General features: G+C 40.8%; 1 protein-coding gene across 1 annotated transcript; it reads right to left on the bottom strand.

Moving 5' to 3' along the window:
- Positions 1-981: 981 nt before the first annotated feature.
- On the bottom strand, positions 982-9,005 carry eps8l1a (EPS8 signaling adaptor L1a). The gene is made up of 15 exons (XM_078284915.1): positions 8,884-9,005; positions 7,570-7,687; positions 7,272-7,330; positions 6,800-6,938; positions 5,873-5,961; positions 5,657-5,731; positions 5,426-5,574; positions 5,193-5,337; positions 4,960-5,018; positions 4,238-4,346; positions 3,983-4,123; positions 3,681-3,828; positions 2,762-2,927; positions 2,162-2,294; positions 982-1,624 (listed from the first exon to the last, which is right to left on the bottom strand). The coding sequence occupies exons 2-15, from the start codon at positions 7,685-7,687 to the stop codon at positions 1,538-1,540; spliced, it is 1,617 nt and encodes a 538-aa protein (XP_078141041.1). The 5' UTR covers positions 8,884-9,005; the 3' UTR covers positions 982-1,537.
- Positions 9,006-16,836: the final 7,831 nt, after the last annotated feature.

Raw genomic sequence — 16,836 nt, 5'->3', positions numbered from 1 at the left:
CTTAGTATTCTTCCCACCTCTGTTTAAAACCATTTTGGAGCAGAAGAAAAATAAGAAGCAAAATTGAAGGGGGGTGAACAGTTTAAAAGTAGTAGTAGTAACTGTAGTATTCTGTCAAGATTTGCCTAAATTGTGAAGCATCAAAATCAAATAATCAGTGTAAGCACATTTATGTAAATGTACTGTGAACTCTTTGTGATTTTGACTTGCAAAGTGTGTTGGTAGGTCCAACTAAAATGTACTGAAGTACCTTCTCTCACCTCGGGGCCTTGCACGTACACTTTCTCACAGATTTGACAGCCTCAGGTAGTGAGCAAACCATAGAGCAAAACTCCTTTTACTTAAGGTCAGGGATGTTTACCTCCACCTCCTGTCATGAAATGTAGAGATTTAACTTCAATGCCGCCTACCTGCCATTAAGATCCAGTATTTAGCATCAGTGTTTTGTAGCACTTGCGACTTCATGTAATTCATCATCAAGAATAACTCTTTGAGAATGTGTGATTTGATTATATGTAGTGAATTATATGTAGTGAGTAGGAAAATAGGAAAATATGCCTGATTGGCACCATATTATCAGTGTACAGACACTCAATAGTGATGATCAAGTCATGTAATCATCACTATTGATTTAACATTGTGCTTAATTGGTGTATGTTATAATATGCCCTGCAGCTAAAATCAAATTGAGAAACGTTGAATTAGAAAGTGTTTGGTCTTGAGAGGACGTCATAGGAAGATATCAGATAACAGTTTGGTAAAGTTGACGTTGGGTCACAAACTACACTATTTCTGTATAGGAAAAGTGACTGACATTGAATGAACTTTCATGAATTAAATGCAATTTATTTAGCGTATTTGCTCTAAAACCGAAGATAATTTAATTCTGGGGATGACAGAGGATGGGGGCTTGCTGCAACAAGTGACATTCTCCTAATATAGGATGATGTGCAGGAAATAAATACTCTGGATCAACAGCTGTCTGTTCCTTGGAGTCATACATGTTTGACTTTAATCAGAACCAATATAATTTCATTGTCCTAATACATAAGTCTCTGTTTAACAATAACCAGCGAAACGAATCAAACTGTGGATGAGGTTTATTGTATTGCATTTACTGTGTTTGTTATTCGTAGTGTTTCAAATATTGTCTAAATGATAATAGCAATCTCTTCATTGTAAAAAAAAATTATGGCAAAACAAATGATTAGAATGACTTTAGTAAACTGGCAAAGAGGTGAAAGTCAAAGCCCCTCCATCTCAAAAAACATTTAAAAAAGGAGAAGTTCCACTTTCCATCAGAGTATTAGCGGGTGTGCTTCACTTTTAACAGTTTAGTTTTGTTCGTAAATCTGTAGCACACAGAAGTATAACTAAATGTGTGATAAAGAGATTCAAATCCCTCTGTATTGCCAGCAGTGTGCATTTGTGCACACTGCTTTATAAGCAATTTTAAGCAATTTTTAAGCAATTAAAACTACATTTATGTCCATAGTTTTCTGATGCCACGTGTATTAGTGGATGTTCGATAGCTCTGTCACAGTTTTCCACTCTCCGACTTCACGTCAACCTTCAGTTTTTGCTTCTCCATCACCGTCTCCAGTTCTGTAGCTTTGCGAACATCCTGAGCAAGAAGGAGGATATAATGTCATTGAAAAGGGAAATATCAAGGAAAGTGGGTATTTTAGACATACAAGCAAAATCCCACTGGAGCTTCCCAACTCATCTAGTCCTGTAGTTTGAATGTGTGGATTGCCTATTGCCTATTTTAACTTGATCTCCAGTTTAAAGACACCCCACATACAAAACCCCTGTGATTTCAGGCTAAGACAGCGTTAAAGTTTTCCATGTGATAATAACAATGTCCTTCTGGTGTGAGAACGAGCTCAGCACACACTGCAGTGCAAGGTTTGGCTCTCTCGTAATCACCATCAGCTAAATCTATCCACTGCTGCAAATGGCCTACTGAATACCAAGAAGCTCATTTTTATTCTAGAAGTTTTAAATTCATAGTTAAATATCTTCAATCAGTTTAAATCAACAACAGTGTGCTAATATATGACATAAGCTGGTGCATGAGCCAAGGCCGAGCAAACAGCTGCTTTAGAGAACACACGGACACGAGCACACAACACACACACTCACACACACACACACAAACCTCCAGCAGGGCCTTCTGTACCATGATCTGACTGTAAACTCTAGCACCTTCCTCTGGTGCAACAGTGCGGAGCTCCTCTTTATTCAGGGAGAAAAGCTGCGCTCCAGTTAGGATGCCCAGACTCTGAACTGTCCTAAGAGAGGAGGAGGGAGAAACAAAAAGCACATGTGTCGGGGACAAACTGTTTGATAGAAGACTTTGAATGGTACAAGCCAGGGTTGGGGTCAGTTAAGTTAAAGTGTTAAAAAAGAAACTGAAATTCTCAACCATTGTAGAAAAGATTCCAGTTTTAGAAATTAGAATAAAATCTACTTCTTAAACTGAATGAATTGCCTCGACCCTACAAGCTATGATGCTCTTGGATCTTCTTTTTTTTGGGGGGTAAAAATCTTAAATCCCATTCTTTGAATTGAAATCACTTCTGTCATAATGCTGTTACTGACACTAAAGCATGGATTCGATTCACTTGTACTTGTAACTACTTATAAGGTGAGGAGACAGGTGATTTTTAATGAGCTTTTTGATCAAGTTTGTGGAAACATGTTAAAGATAATGCAGTTTGGCCTCCCAGGTCTGAACCGGAGTTTCCTCCACACTCACTGCTGACTGAAGCCCTTGCCGGTCAGCCAGGATTCCACTTCAGCAGATGGGGAGTGGTAGTTGAGGGGGGCAGCGGTGTCGGCTGTGCGGGGGATCACCAGAGGACGGACCGAGCCTGACCTCCCATTGGCCAGCCGCTGAAGAAGCTCATCGTTCACTATCAGGACTGCACACACACACACAAGCATGTTTGTACATAGAAATGCAAACACACAAAAGCATTTACGTGTGAACATGCAGAGAGGCACAGTATCAGTCGCGGTGAAAGTGCAATACCTTCCAGGGCCTTTTTGTGATTAAACGTGCCATATGGAAGGTGTTTACAAAACATACTGATGATTACAATACATATTATACTACTGTGGTTGTATAGTCTGTCGAGAGCCGGACATTTTTCTTTATTATCATAGCATTATCATCATTATCCTGATGTTTTGTAGAACCAAGATGTTGTTGCTGCTCAGTGTGAAATCACACATTGACTATAAATTTAATTTGATGTGATTTCATTGAACAGTTTAACAAATACACCAATTTTTGTACATTGTCTCAGTGGCTCTCCATTTTTGGATGCCAAAATGACTTCTAAAAGTCTTCAACCCATACATCTCAACAGACTTTTTATATTTTATTGTCAGGTTTTCCCTCCAGCCTTGAAAACTTATTTGACGCTCTGCACAGTTGAACTAATCCTAACTCTTTACTCTTAACATGTTAAGCTCTCAACGCTCTTGGGAACAGACAACGCCCTCTCCATTGAAAAATAATGATAAAAAGAAGCCAGCGCTAAAAAGAGAGGATCCTGGTGGGCTGCAGCCTGATTTGCCGGTTTGCAGAGCTGTGGTTCTTCCAAATACTTGAGGAGTTCACTGGACATGCTAAAAAAAAAACTCACATATTACATGTATGTGTATATTACCTCTGTCTCCTTCGTCTCCCTGCAGAGTTGTAGGAGGCAGAGGCATGCTCTGAGGTCGCACTGGGCTGGTGGTGGTGGGACTGGTCCCAGTTGGGCTTGGCGGGGCGTACGAGAAGTACTTATTGGCTGGAGGGGAAAGAGGCACCTTCTGTGGTGGAAAAGCAGGAAAGAATTAATACTGTGACATGAGAGGAGACAAAATTCAAAATGTACTGTGCACCACAATGCATCAAGCACTGACAAAAACAACAGCAAACCACTGAATGTGTGTGTGTGTGTGTGTGTGTGTGTGTGTGTGTTACCTTTGACTCTCTGCGTACCACTGGGCTGTGTCTCCCAGTGTTACTGAGAGCAGACAGAGGCTCCAGAATATTAAAGGGAACAAATCCTATCTGGTCAAAGCGATTCCGACACTTCCACCAGCGCTTTGACGACTCAATGACCTGAAACAGAGAAACATAATCCACAGATTAGAGTCTTGTCTTTCTGGGCATATTTCAAGAATATATCTACTTTTATAGGGTTATCACTTCTAATTATTGTTATGGGATGTGTACCTCTAGCGTTTCTCCTTGCAGCACGGACAGTTCGCTGCTGTTTCTTGCCACAAAGTCATAACTGCAGCAGAAGTGTCTCTCGCCCTCTGGTGGGAGCTCACTGCCATCTCTGAGATAGAGACGCCATTCAAAAGTTATGCAATATGTACAATATCTTGAATTGATCTGTTAACACAGTGGAGTCAGATATCAATGTTTAGTCTCAATCCAGAATTTTTTGGCAATATAATTTTTAGCTATATTCACAGAGAATTTTGAATAGTTTGACTTATACATATTTGTGCAACTTCCATAACGCATTGTAACGCAAAAAATACAGATCTGTTTTACTTACATACTTGTTTACAAACATTACCAACATACAAAACCTGTTTACAGCCTCAAAATACACATAAAGCTGGTGTTTTCTTGTTGCATACTATCAAGTCCTCAAAAGCTCAGTCAGTCAGTTTTGGGATGACAAATCTCTTTAGTCCAATGAACTGAAGACAGATCAACTCAGAAACAAAGCCAATAGTGGATGGGCAGTGTTTCAGCAGAGGGTGCCTAACGGAAATTTCAGATTGGGGTTTTAAATATATACATTGCCCTTAACCTAATGGAAATAAACAAAACAATATTTATGCCTATGAGAAAATTGTACAAACAGACAAAATCCGTTTTCACCAGGTCTGTATTGATATTTTATCATGATACTTTGTTTTTAATGACTACAGACTTACAATTCGTCAGTTGGTTGTACGGCGGAGACAGGCCCCCCTGTTGTCTGTCGAGCATGGTCCTGCAGACAGAGTCACAGTATTACCAGAGAGTCTGTTAACCTACATGTCAGGTTCAGTTCTTCATACACTGTAAGAATTATTGTTTCACCCTTCTTGTCAGTTAGTTGATATACATATAGATATATATATATATATATTTATTTATTTATTTATTTATTTTTCTGCACTCGTACCTCCCTACTTTGCCTGAAAGCATCCTGTTTATGCTGTGACTCGATGGGGTCTTCCACAGGCTGGGCGTCTGATTCAAGTCCCTGAGGCTGCCACCCATCCAGGAAGACAGGTGTGTATGGAGGGACAGACACGCTAAGCTGGGAACTGGGAGAAACAGCAAAAAGCGCATTGTTGAAAAAGAGTGCCATACCCTCAAACACAGATTTACGAACATACATATGAACACACGGACCAGTGTAAAGTCCAGTTGGCCCCTAGTGAAGTCCACAGCTCCTTCTCCTCTGCGGTCAGATGCTCCTGGAGCAGCGATACAGCTCCGCTGGTCAGAGCGGGACTAACCACCGCCGCCCCTAACTCCGGCCCTCCGGTGGTTTTCACCATCTGTGAATGGGGGGTCACTACAGTGGGTATCAGACAGGAAGGGAGAGAGAGAAACAGCCAAGCAAGAAATTAAGAGACTCACCAGTCCAAGTGGGACAAAGACGTGATGCAGCAGTTCTGGCGAGTCAGGCTCTGCAATGGATGACTTGAGACGGTCCTAAATAAACCAGGAAAGAAAGTTAACTACAAAGTGACACAGCACCCCAAATGTCCAATTTTTTTTTTCATTTTTCATTAATAATTAACCTGGAAATTTTCAGAAATATTCCAGGCTCAACTGTAACTAGTCTAATCTCACCAGGAGACTGAGGGAGTACTTGATTTTCTGAAAGATGTCCACAAATTCCTCCTCTGATGGCGGACACGCTTTCATGGTCAACAAATCATCTGCACAAAGAACAGCAAAATCACTGTTTAATTACAATCAAAGCAACTTCAAAATACACTTACGAAACATGCACACACCATAATCATACCATTGCCACTATTGTTATAACATTTGATAATAATTGATCATTTTGCGAACCCGATATACTTTTAAGGTTTACAAGACAATTATTTGATGATCCAAAATAATATACATGAGTAATTAAAAGCTGCCAGTAAACTTTAGTTACTGGCAGTGAGCCGAGTATATAATTCTGTTTTGCAAAATAAACTTACTACCACTACCACTTATTACCACTTATTACCACTTATTCCTATTCAGGGTCATTGGGGTCTGAAGCCTATCCCAGCATGCATTGGGCAGCCAGTCCATCACAGGGATAACACAGATAGACAAACACACTCACACTCCCATTCACACCTGTGGGTAATTTAGAGTCTCCAATTCAATTCCAAATATCCCATAAGTGTGTCAACTAAATGTCAAAAAATGCTCAACTGGGATTGAATCTGGTTATTGAGAAGGCTTTGGTATAAACATCATTACTCAATACCATTGCGTGGCCACTTGAGGCATCTGGATGGGGACATTTGTCACCCAGGGAGATACTGGTTCAAGAAAGTTATTTGTCATGGGGTGACCTTGATCACGCAGCAATGGAGTGTTTGGAATTAGCGCAGGAGTGTTTGGAATTTGTTTTGCAGTCTTATGAATGGCTGGGTTGTTTTCATGCCAAGAAATGCACCGCACAGCAGAGCCTTCATCAGGGCAGGAGTTCAGCAGGTGTAAATCAGTAGGAGAGTAGATTAACCTGGCAAATAACATCAGTACTCTCACCATCTTGGTTCTCCTTCTTTTTGCTCTTCTTGCTACTCTTCCTATTCTTCCGCTGGTTGAGAACACTCTGAGCCTCAGCGGTCTGCTGCAAGCGGCCCATGAAGCGCTCCACGTCGTCAAAACAGTGGTTCAGCAGCTCCTGGTGCAGATTTGACAGATATGTTTTAGGCATTTACCTGAGCATCCAGGGTGACATACAGGAAGTGCAAAGAGTAAAATACGTCAACATTCATAAGTCACGAGCATTGCAATTGCAAATGCAAGCAATTTAAAAGGTTAGAGCACACAGGCAGACCAACCAGGGGGCAGATGTGTAAAACTTTGCATTAATTCCCCACCAAAAAGGTATGCATGTAAATTTGGTCACAAGTCGTGGGTGGAACTCACTGGAACTCCATCTTACTCATGACTTGTAAGGCTTGACTAGCACACATGTATATGAAAAGATTATCAACATCATTTTTGTACATACCACCTCTCTCTCTGCATTTACTAGCGATGTATGTTTTGACTCCTCACTGGCGCCGTTCACTGAGCAGAGGAAGAGCAAAGTCAGTTATGCAGTTTGTTCAACAGAAACTTGGACTCTTTCACCCACACAAACACCCAAGCCTGCTGTATTCTGTCAGCTGCAAGCAACAGGACAACATAGAGAAGTTAAAAAAAACATCTTTGGGACAACAGCTGTCGCATACAGTGGCTCACTCACATACCATGCTTCTGACCTGCATTGTTCACACAAAACCACTCAGAGACACAAATGAACATACCCTTTCTAAAATTTGAGTAGACGGGCAGGCCACCAGGAGGAAGCTGCTCTCCTGGACCTATCATAACTCGGACACCTGATGGCTTCCTAGGCACAAGCGGAGGAGGTTGTGCAGACATCTGTTGTGTGTGGGGGTGCAGACAGAGATTTTGCTGAGATTTTTATAGAAAAGTTAGAGACCTTAAATCAAGGACATAGGGAAAAGTACATTATTATGGTTACTTCGTTTGTCGGAAAAAGTTGACCATATATCACGTGTATATGTAAAAATAAACTGGGACCAGTATAATGTCTGTACACAACAATTGTTGACAACATTGATATGATATGCATCATGGAGTAAGCTCAGTTATTCTTAAGATTTTGTTCAAATTACAGAAAATGAATTGATGCTTATTCCCTTTGAAACACTTTCAAGCTTTCAAATAATTCCTTATGCTTTGGGACTGCAAAGGAACCAAACAAATCTTTCACTCTAAATATTTGTTATATTATCTTTCTAGCTTTGTCATTATTATCTGATTACAACTTCATGCAATTAATTTTGCATTCCTAAAATATAATTATTAATTTTTGAATCGGACATCTTAGATATGAATTCATGTAATATTACGAAAGATTTACAAAAACCTCACCTGGCTAAAACAAGGTGATCAAAACACACTCAAAAAAAGTATGAAGTCACCATCACATTAATGTGTGAAAATTAGTAAACTTTGATGAATGAGAGGCAGATATTGCCACATTCCACTTGCTGATGGTATGAATGTGGCTCAGCATTCTGTGTGCGTGCACACGCGCGTGTTCGTGTGCGTGGAAATGACAGATTCAGTACAGGAAAAACCACTGTCACTAAGATGCATGGTATGCAGGTGAGACAACCACCAAAACTTGATACAGAAACTGCACCAGCTGAGTAATACTCAGTTCATCACAAGATTACACTATGCAATTTCACCGGTTTCTTCTTTCTTTCTTTGAATGTCTCCTTTCTTTCTCTTCCTGCCCTTCTTCCTCCTTTTATTTTTCCTCATCCTCAACATTTTGATGGCTAAGAGGCTAATACTATATAAATTGTATTGCCTTTACAAACATACATAAAATCATAAAATGTAGAAGGTATAGAGCCAAAGCCCTTCATACAATCATATATTATCACATATTCTAACTCAAGATGAAGTGAAGTTACTTCAGTCTCCTCTGAGCAACACATTTCTGACATAAGATAGTTAATCCTCACAACAGCCGTTTTTTTCTCTCTCTGTCTCTCTACTTACACAAAGTTAACACATGTAGTGTAGATACATCACCGTACCTTTCAGTGCTGTTTGAGTGTTTGAGTCCAAAGCATTAGCAGAAGTCAGTCCTCGCACCAAGTTGTATGTGCATCGAGCCTCGCTGTTTACACGAGTATGTCCCACCTTCTTGAGATATGCAAGAACGAGAAAAACGAGTCTGGCTTTCCTCTCGCAAGAAATCTGTCTTGCTTTCACTCTCCTTCTCTGACTCTCTGATACACACTCCCTCCCTCCCTCCCTTTTCACTGTAACTACGTGAGCCTCTCCTTCCAGGTGACAGACATTTCTCTCAACCGTCGCCTATGGCTATTATGCCAAAGGGCTAATGTGATCTGCATCAGATGCCATTCCAGAAATGTAAGGCAGTCTTCCCCCAACTCCCCCACCATCACAGCTTCAGTGACATCAAATTTCCATCGAGACTATCATAACTAGGCCTATGCTAGGACAAGGCCCAAAGGTGTAGAAGGTATATGAATAAAAGTTTGAACCAGGAAATTACAATTACAGGAAATAACAGATTAAAAATGCAACTTATTCTTTGGCTTTCACCTGTAGGAGAAACCTTGTATAAGCGTAGTCCGCTTTAGTTTGATTTAGAACCCCTTTCCTCTGAGGTCTTCTATTTACGGCCCTGCATACTGCCAAACCCTTTGTGCAGCAGAAAATATAAATGAATAATAAAACCACTTAAGAGCGTATGTTGATTCTCCCAAAAGACATTCATTTTGCAGAACCGCACACAGGAGATGGTGGCTGTCTTAATAACAAGACGGCTTGCTATAGCTCCATGTTTTGTTGAACTAAATACATTTTCCTGAGGCTTTCCAATTGCTTGTTCTTTGAGACTGCATCATCACATATCACAATAATTTTGGATCACTGTAAAGAGACATAAAAGGACATGAAATGAGCAGGTTATCAACTCTTACTCAACTGTGAATCTTTTAGAAAAGGTATAGTGAGTGGAAGAGGTGTAGTGAGTAACCATTAGATCATTGGTTTAGGGCAGTGATTCTCAACCTTTCTCATATTAAGGACCGCTAATTTAGTCCACATTAGGGCCACGGACCCCCATTTGATGAGATTTTGACTCTCGGACCCAAATCCTTTATTGTCAGATATGATATTGTCTAGAATTCCATGACTATCTGTATTGTAGGTAGATAACAGTGAAACTATGATCAACATAGTCATTCTTCTACATTCTCTAATTGTGTCAACTTCTTGTAAATGAAATAATGGTGAAGTTTAATAATTCATCAATTTGCTGGGGACCCCCTGGAACCCCCTCAAGGACCCCTGGTGGTCCCCGGACCCCACGTTGAGAACCACTGGTTTAGGGAACCGTGAGGTAGTTATACTGGATAAAATTAAACGTATGAAATAAATCATGAGGATTAAAGAACATAGACATATTTCCTTAGGCTGAGAAGTGTCATAGGGTACAAAGTCTGAAATTTACACAGGGTTGTGCAAACATAAGCATAAGTAGTGCAAGATTGTAAATATTGCATGTGTAACAATAAATAACTTTGTAACAAATAGTAACAGCAGAAGGGTTATAGACAGGTCTGTAGGATGGTAAGGGAGAGATGTGGAAGGGGGGCGTGTGCGACTCTTGGTCTCCAATCTCAATCTGGTTGCTGACGTGTAACAGTCCACTTCTATTCTGCACATGAACTCAACATTATTGCTGGCCCATGCAAACCAAAGTAGTTTGACAGATGAGTGGTGTAGTCATTAGTGTACAGACAGTAGAGCAGAGCAGAGACCCAAATCCCTCTGGTGAGTCTGTGCTCACAGCAAGAGGGTCTGGCAGTCTGATCTGTTCGATATCCACGCCCAGAATGAGGAAACATTAAACTGATAATTTGCCATGGAGTTGTTCCAGAGTGATGGTGGTGAACATGGAGCTGAAGTCAACAAACAAGATCCTGGCATAGGAGAAAGGGATTTACAGGTGTTCCAGGACAAAGTGCAGTTCCATGTTGACTCTTTTCCACTGACCAACTGTCAGGCAACATGGTCCCTCTACACTAGGGCTGAAACGATTCCTCGAGAAACTCGAGTAACTCGATTACTAAAAATCATCGATGCAAATTCTTTGCATCGAAGCTTCGTTTAATCCATATAACTATATACACACTCAGTGTTTCGCACGGATGATTATTACTGTTGCACAACGCGCTGGAGAAAGAGAGAGAAAATAGCGAGGGGCGAAGAGAAGAGACAGGCCAGAGAAAACGACAGAAAGTGTCCAAAGTTTCGGATCCAGTGTTGCCAACTTGGCGACTTTGTCGCTAGTCTTAGCGACTTTTCAGACCCCCCTGGCGACTTTATTTCTCAAAAGCGACTAGCGACAAATCTGCCGACTTTTTCTGACCATGGGAAGCAATGTTAAAGTGTTGAATCCCAAAGCATTCGGCAATAAATTGGTTCGGCTGATGCCGGTTTTCTCTACTTGCTTGTCTAATCCAGAGAGGTCTGACGGTCACAGCGCTTCCCACACACAGTGTAGCTCCCTCCCTCTGCTGAGAGCAGGGACTGTAGGATAGGGTCCACTTGTAATTGCTACCGGCGTACGCCGAAACTGGCCCGGGTGGGCGGAGTCAGCAATTAATATTAAAACGGGATGAGATGAAGGCTAGTAAAGAATGCACGTTAATTATGGCTATATGTAATGGCTAGTTAAGAACGTAAATCAATATGGTGGCTAGTTATGATGTCCCTAAGTTAGCTAAGTTTTGCTCAAGAAAATAACCACAGAAAATAAAATGCTGCAGTCAATTTGTGAAAGCCTGAGCTTCATTCATGTTATTATTATGATAGTCACACACATACACACACACACACACACACACACACACCCCACACACACACACACCTACTCCCCTCACAGTGATGCATAAAATACCCCAGAAAGCAAAATATCAGGTGGTGTAAGTAGCAATTGGAGCCTAAAATGCACCAGTCCAATACAGCAGGTATATTCAGTTTAGTTTGATTGCAGTGAGTAGGGTCAGCAGGTGTAGGGCAACCCTTCAACATAGTAAATAAATGTACATTAGCCAGTCTTATGAACTTGTATGATATTTAGGCCTAGTAATAAATATCAATAATAATAATTATTTCACCTCGTTTTCAGTAAATCACAGTGTCGTATGGACAGCTTCGTGCGGACAGCTTTTCTCTTTTGTATATTTACTATTGCTCTTTAATAAAGCAAAAGTATTTCTTATCCGATTACTCGATTAATCGATGGAATAATCGGTAGAATACTCGATTACTAAAATAATCGATAGCTGCAGCCCTACTCTACACAGAAACTAATCTGAAGCAGGCAGGGACTTTGCCTATACACACTGAGTGCTTAAAGATGCTGGTGAACACTGACACCAGCTGGTTGGCACACTGTCCTCAGAAAATCATGGCTTAGCATTGTTGTACTTGCTTCATAATGGCTTTCTTTGACAAGCAGGTGTCCTTTACAGAAATAGATATAGGAGCAGATGTATGTAGATTTCAAAACTATCACTCGCAGATCTGCCAGCCTCCCAGTTTGTAGCACTGAGACAGGCTCTGAGCTCTCCAACTGCTTCAAGGGGGGAATGAGTGACGTGCACCTTCAAATCTAGTAAAAGTAAAAGTGGTCCAATGTTTTGTTTCTCGTGTGCTGGACTGCCGGCTACTTGATTACATTTCAGAATTTCAAGTCCCAGCCTACAATGACAACATTGTGTGATTTATTATTTGATTATCAAAATTAATTGATTATCTGACAATAGTAAATTTCCACAAGGTGTCATGCATAACCACATCCTTCACTAGTGGTTGGTTGCCTCCTCTGGCTGTCATCTTGGGAGGCTGATGATGTGGTAGCATCAGTGTCTTCACAATCTAAACACAAAACAAATTAAATATAAATATAATATAGCACAATGACAATTACATAGCCTCACAGTTTCATGATAGTTTATCATTAGCCTGTCTCCCATGTTTTTATTATCCTCCCAACAATCGGACTGACAGCTAACTTATGCTACAACTGTAATTCAATTAAAATATTAAAACAGATTGATGGAAATAGTTTACATCAAAAAAAAAATGTGAACGTCTACTATATTGCTGATAATATTTTCAAACCTAGTACAAATAAGAACATGATACTGACTGTAGCGATTTATGTTGAACATCCAAAACATCCAGACAGAACTTATGCTTGTTTGCTTCATTTTCCCCAGTGTGGGAACTTTATTTAGACCTACATCCCCTCAGTAAGCTATAGGCCTATAGGTCTCCCTCTTGTGGCCATTTTAAATATGGTTTCCCCTCAATAAGGACATGCAGCTCATAGAACTGGAATGCATAGAATGGCCATAGCTAATCAAATCAGCACTCTTGAATGGTCATTTGACTGGTAGACCTCAAGATTGCTGCCACAGAATGTTTGGTAGTGTTGTCATGGATATTAGCATGGTTTACACAAAACAATGGAAAGGTGTGTGTGTGTGTGTGTGTGTGCGTGTGTGTGTGTGTGTGTGTGTGTGTGTGTGTGTGTGTGTTTTGTCTGTTTGGGCAGGTTCCACTCCATCCCTCAACTATCTGGCCAATTACTAATGTTACTTAAGAACATTATTCCTCCACTTATAGATGCTCGTCTAAATTGACTACAGCCAAATGAGGAGCAAGACATTTATTCAGGCAAGTTGAAGTAAGCTTTGCAAGCTAGAGAGCAACATACCTTCTTAATCACCGTCGAAGCCACTTCCACTGTTGTCCATTCCATCACTGTCCTCGGGTCCAGAGCCGGTCCTAGGCTTTTGGTTACCATAAACAAGATTGTGTCTGTGGCCCCAAAACACCCCAACCATAACCACATTACTCCCTCCAGTAACAATAATAATATTTACATTCGTGGACCTTTCTACCAGTTGTGGCCCTAAATGATGGTGTAGAATGTTTATGTAATTTAAGAAATATCACACGAGAGGGAGTGCTGTTGTACTGTATATCAGCACGGCTGTGATTCGGTGAAGACCAACACACTGGACCCCTCTCCCAGGATCCCTACTCATTCCTCCTTATTTGTGTTTCCTTATTCATCAATAACGCACCCCTGTGACAGTTTTTGTATTCACCCTGCCCGAGTCCTTGTGTGTGTTTTACCCCGTCAGAACTACCCCACAACACATCCCCAAAGAAAAGCTTCCATGGCCTTGTTGTATTCTGGACCTTTTCAACAGTCTCTGCTGCAACTGTGGATCTCCCACACTTCTTCCAAAGAGGTTGGATCTTGCCAAATGTTGAATGATACACTTTTCTGTAGGCACTGTGTGATGTTGCTTTCAGAGCACCAACTGTTGATACTAAGTTGAGTAGATGACATGCACATCTCTGGTGTTTGGGCAATTCGTATTCTAGATCTAATATCACCTTTATTCAGAATGCTACAGACATCATTAAACACCTCATCTTCACTCTCTGGTCTACTTCATCCTCCTCTCCTGGCTCAGCTGCTTCTCCCACTGCACTGACTCCTGCTTCATTGTTGTTTTCATCTGCAGCAAAAACCTGAAAGCTTTCAGGAAGTTCGACCCAGTATTTGTTGTTCTCACAGTCTTACCCCTGACGCCACACTCTGCAGCTGCAAACACATCAAAGCTTTGTCAGCCTCTCAACTGTTTGCAGGCAAGGGATGCAAATTATCTACTGAGACTGGCAGAGTCAATCCAATGGACTGCAACACCAGTGAAGCTTCTTCTGACAGACCAGCAGTCGGTGGCGGCGGCAACGCAGTCAACTTCTCCCACAGGCTCAGTCTCCTTCTGCTTCATCAATTCTCAAGCAAAGTAGGGGCTTTTTTCCACAATGGCTAATGGTTGAAGCCCTTGGTCGACAAACTTCACCACAGCTTTGTCAGCTGCCTTTCTGAGAGACCGTGTTGTCGGTCACTGATCTGGTCTGCTTGGTGAAGAAACTTTCAGGAGCTTTTCAAAACTTACACATCCTAGTGGTCAAATCCATCTGAAAGCTATCTGAAAGCTATTAACTATTGTGCCAGTGATTAAATTAGTGAGAGATTAGTTGTAGTAAAAGTTTTTTTTTTGTTTTTTTTTTTATCATGTGTTACCATTAATCAGACTAATACAAACATTAAGCTACAAGCATTGCTTTTTTTTCACAGGTATTAAACTAGAATTCGAAAGACAGATGTTTTTATTGTGCAAAACTATATTACGACCATAGAACCTCAAACAAGAGTACAAATTAATTCCTTTCAAAATTAAATTTCAACTTTTCAGCGCACAGGGGGGCGCTGCACCCAATGTCTAGCTAACAACTTACCTTCTGTAGTTTTGTTTACGTATTTGACCGGTGAGTGGAGTAGCTAGCTAGCCGGCGGTATACTCGGTTACTTTTTGTTTAGCTTAATGTTTTAGCTAGGATTTAAAAAGTAAAGTGGTTAGATTAATCTTTGTTTCCCGCTAATTATGCTGCGTGCTTACCTCAATGATGGTGATGAGTCCTTGAAAGCTCATATTTCGTTGTAAACACAGGAGGCAATGCATGCCGTAGGATTATTCACCCACTGCAAGAAAAGCAAACATTTCTTTAAAATATGAAGAAACAGGTGCGGGCAGCGTGTCAGCTGCTGTTGCCGCTGACTGTCAGTTGACTCGGACTTGCCTTCTACTGTTTGGGTAGACTCGAGTTGGTGACGCCAGGCTCTCTGGTGGGCGGAGTTTGAGGTCTGGTTCTCCTGAAAATGACCGGACTGCATTGATTTTACATGGGTCGTGTGCCCCCCTGTTGCTTGCGTTTGATTTTCATTCATCAATGATTTTGTGGCAAGTAGGATAACTAAAGATGTCTGAGGTGAGACTATGGTTTATTTTGAAAATGCAGTGAAGTAAAAGTGTAAAGTAGCCTACACAGAAAAATAAGATAGGCTACCCTCAAAATATATTTAAGTAGTCTACAGTAGGCTACTGAAGTATTTCTACTATTATTACTTTCCACCACTGTCTGAGTTGTACCTGAAAATCAAATCACTGAATGATATTTTCTCAGAAATAGAAATACATTTTCAATTAGCCTGCTAAATCGTGGGACATACAACTATCAAAAAGTAATTTCTTAGCTGGAGAATGTCAAAAAGGAGAATGAGTTTGTTTTGAGACCTCTACATTACAGGGGGAATGACCTATTGAAATTAGAATGTATTAAAAACAGCTTCTCTTTTTAGTGTCTTCATCTTGAATGGCTAATTATAATTAGTTATTATTTTAATTATAATTAACATATTCCTCAGTATGCCTTCACATGTCTGTTCTGTCTTCAAGTAGCCTAATCTAATTGAAAACTAATCTCCCAGTATCAAACTAACTTGTAGGCTACTACTATTTCAGTAGTATAAACAAAACGTGTAACGAGGCGGGGCAAGTGTGGGAGCAGCGGGGCGAACAGCCAACATTGTCACGTTTATGTATAGCCTACAGTATACGTTTTCTTTTATTTATAGGCAGCTGATGTAGGCTAGATGATGCAGAAATGACAACATGAGTAGAAGAGGATGTTTTACATCATGTTGTCGTCGAAAATGTAAAGTGATTGTCTCTGTTCCTAACCCATACTGTAAAGGCATTAATACCTAGACATGTCATCCATTGGCCGAGTTATGACCCTTTCCACAGCTGCACAGCTATGTGCAGGAATGAGCATGCTATAGGGTACTATGTCAGGAGTCAGGACAGGAATAGCCTCAATTACAATCAGTGGTTTGTAAAACGTATCCTTGCAGTAGTCTGTCCTCTTGTCTTGCAGCCTAACGTTACAGCCCACTGTACTGTATATCCTTGACCGTTTTGGAGAAGGGCAGGGCATTAAGTTGAGGATCAGCCCCTTCGGTCTTTCCATTGGCTCCAGCTCAACTTCTCAACTTCTTGGTTGGCGACGGCAGAGTTTGG

Source organism: Centroberyx gerrardi, chromosome 7 (assembly GCF_048128805.1).
Source record: "Centroberyx gerrardi isolate f3 chromosome 7, fCenGer3.hap1.cur.20231027, whole genome shotgun sequence".
NCBI classification, from domain to species: domain Eukaryota; kingdom Metazoa; phylum Chordata; class Actinopteri; order Beryciformes; family Berycidae; genus Centroberyx; species Centroberyx gerrardi.
Note: the sequence above shows the minus strand (reverse complement) of the source record. Positions and strands in the feature narration are given on the sequence as shown.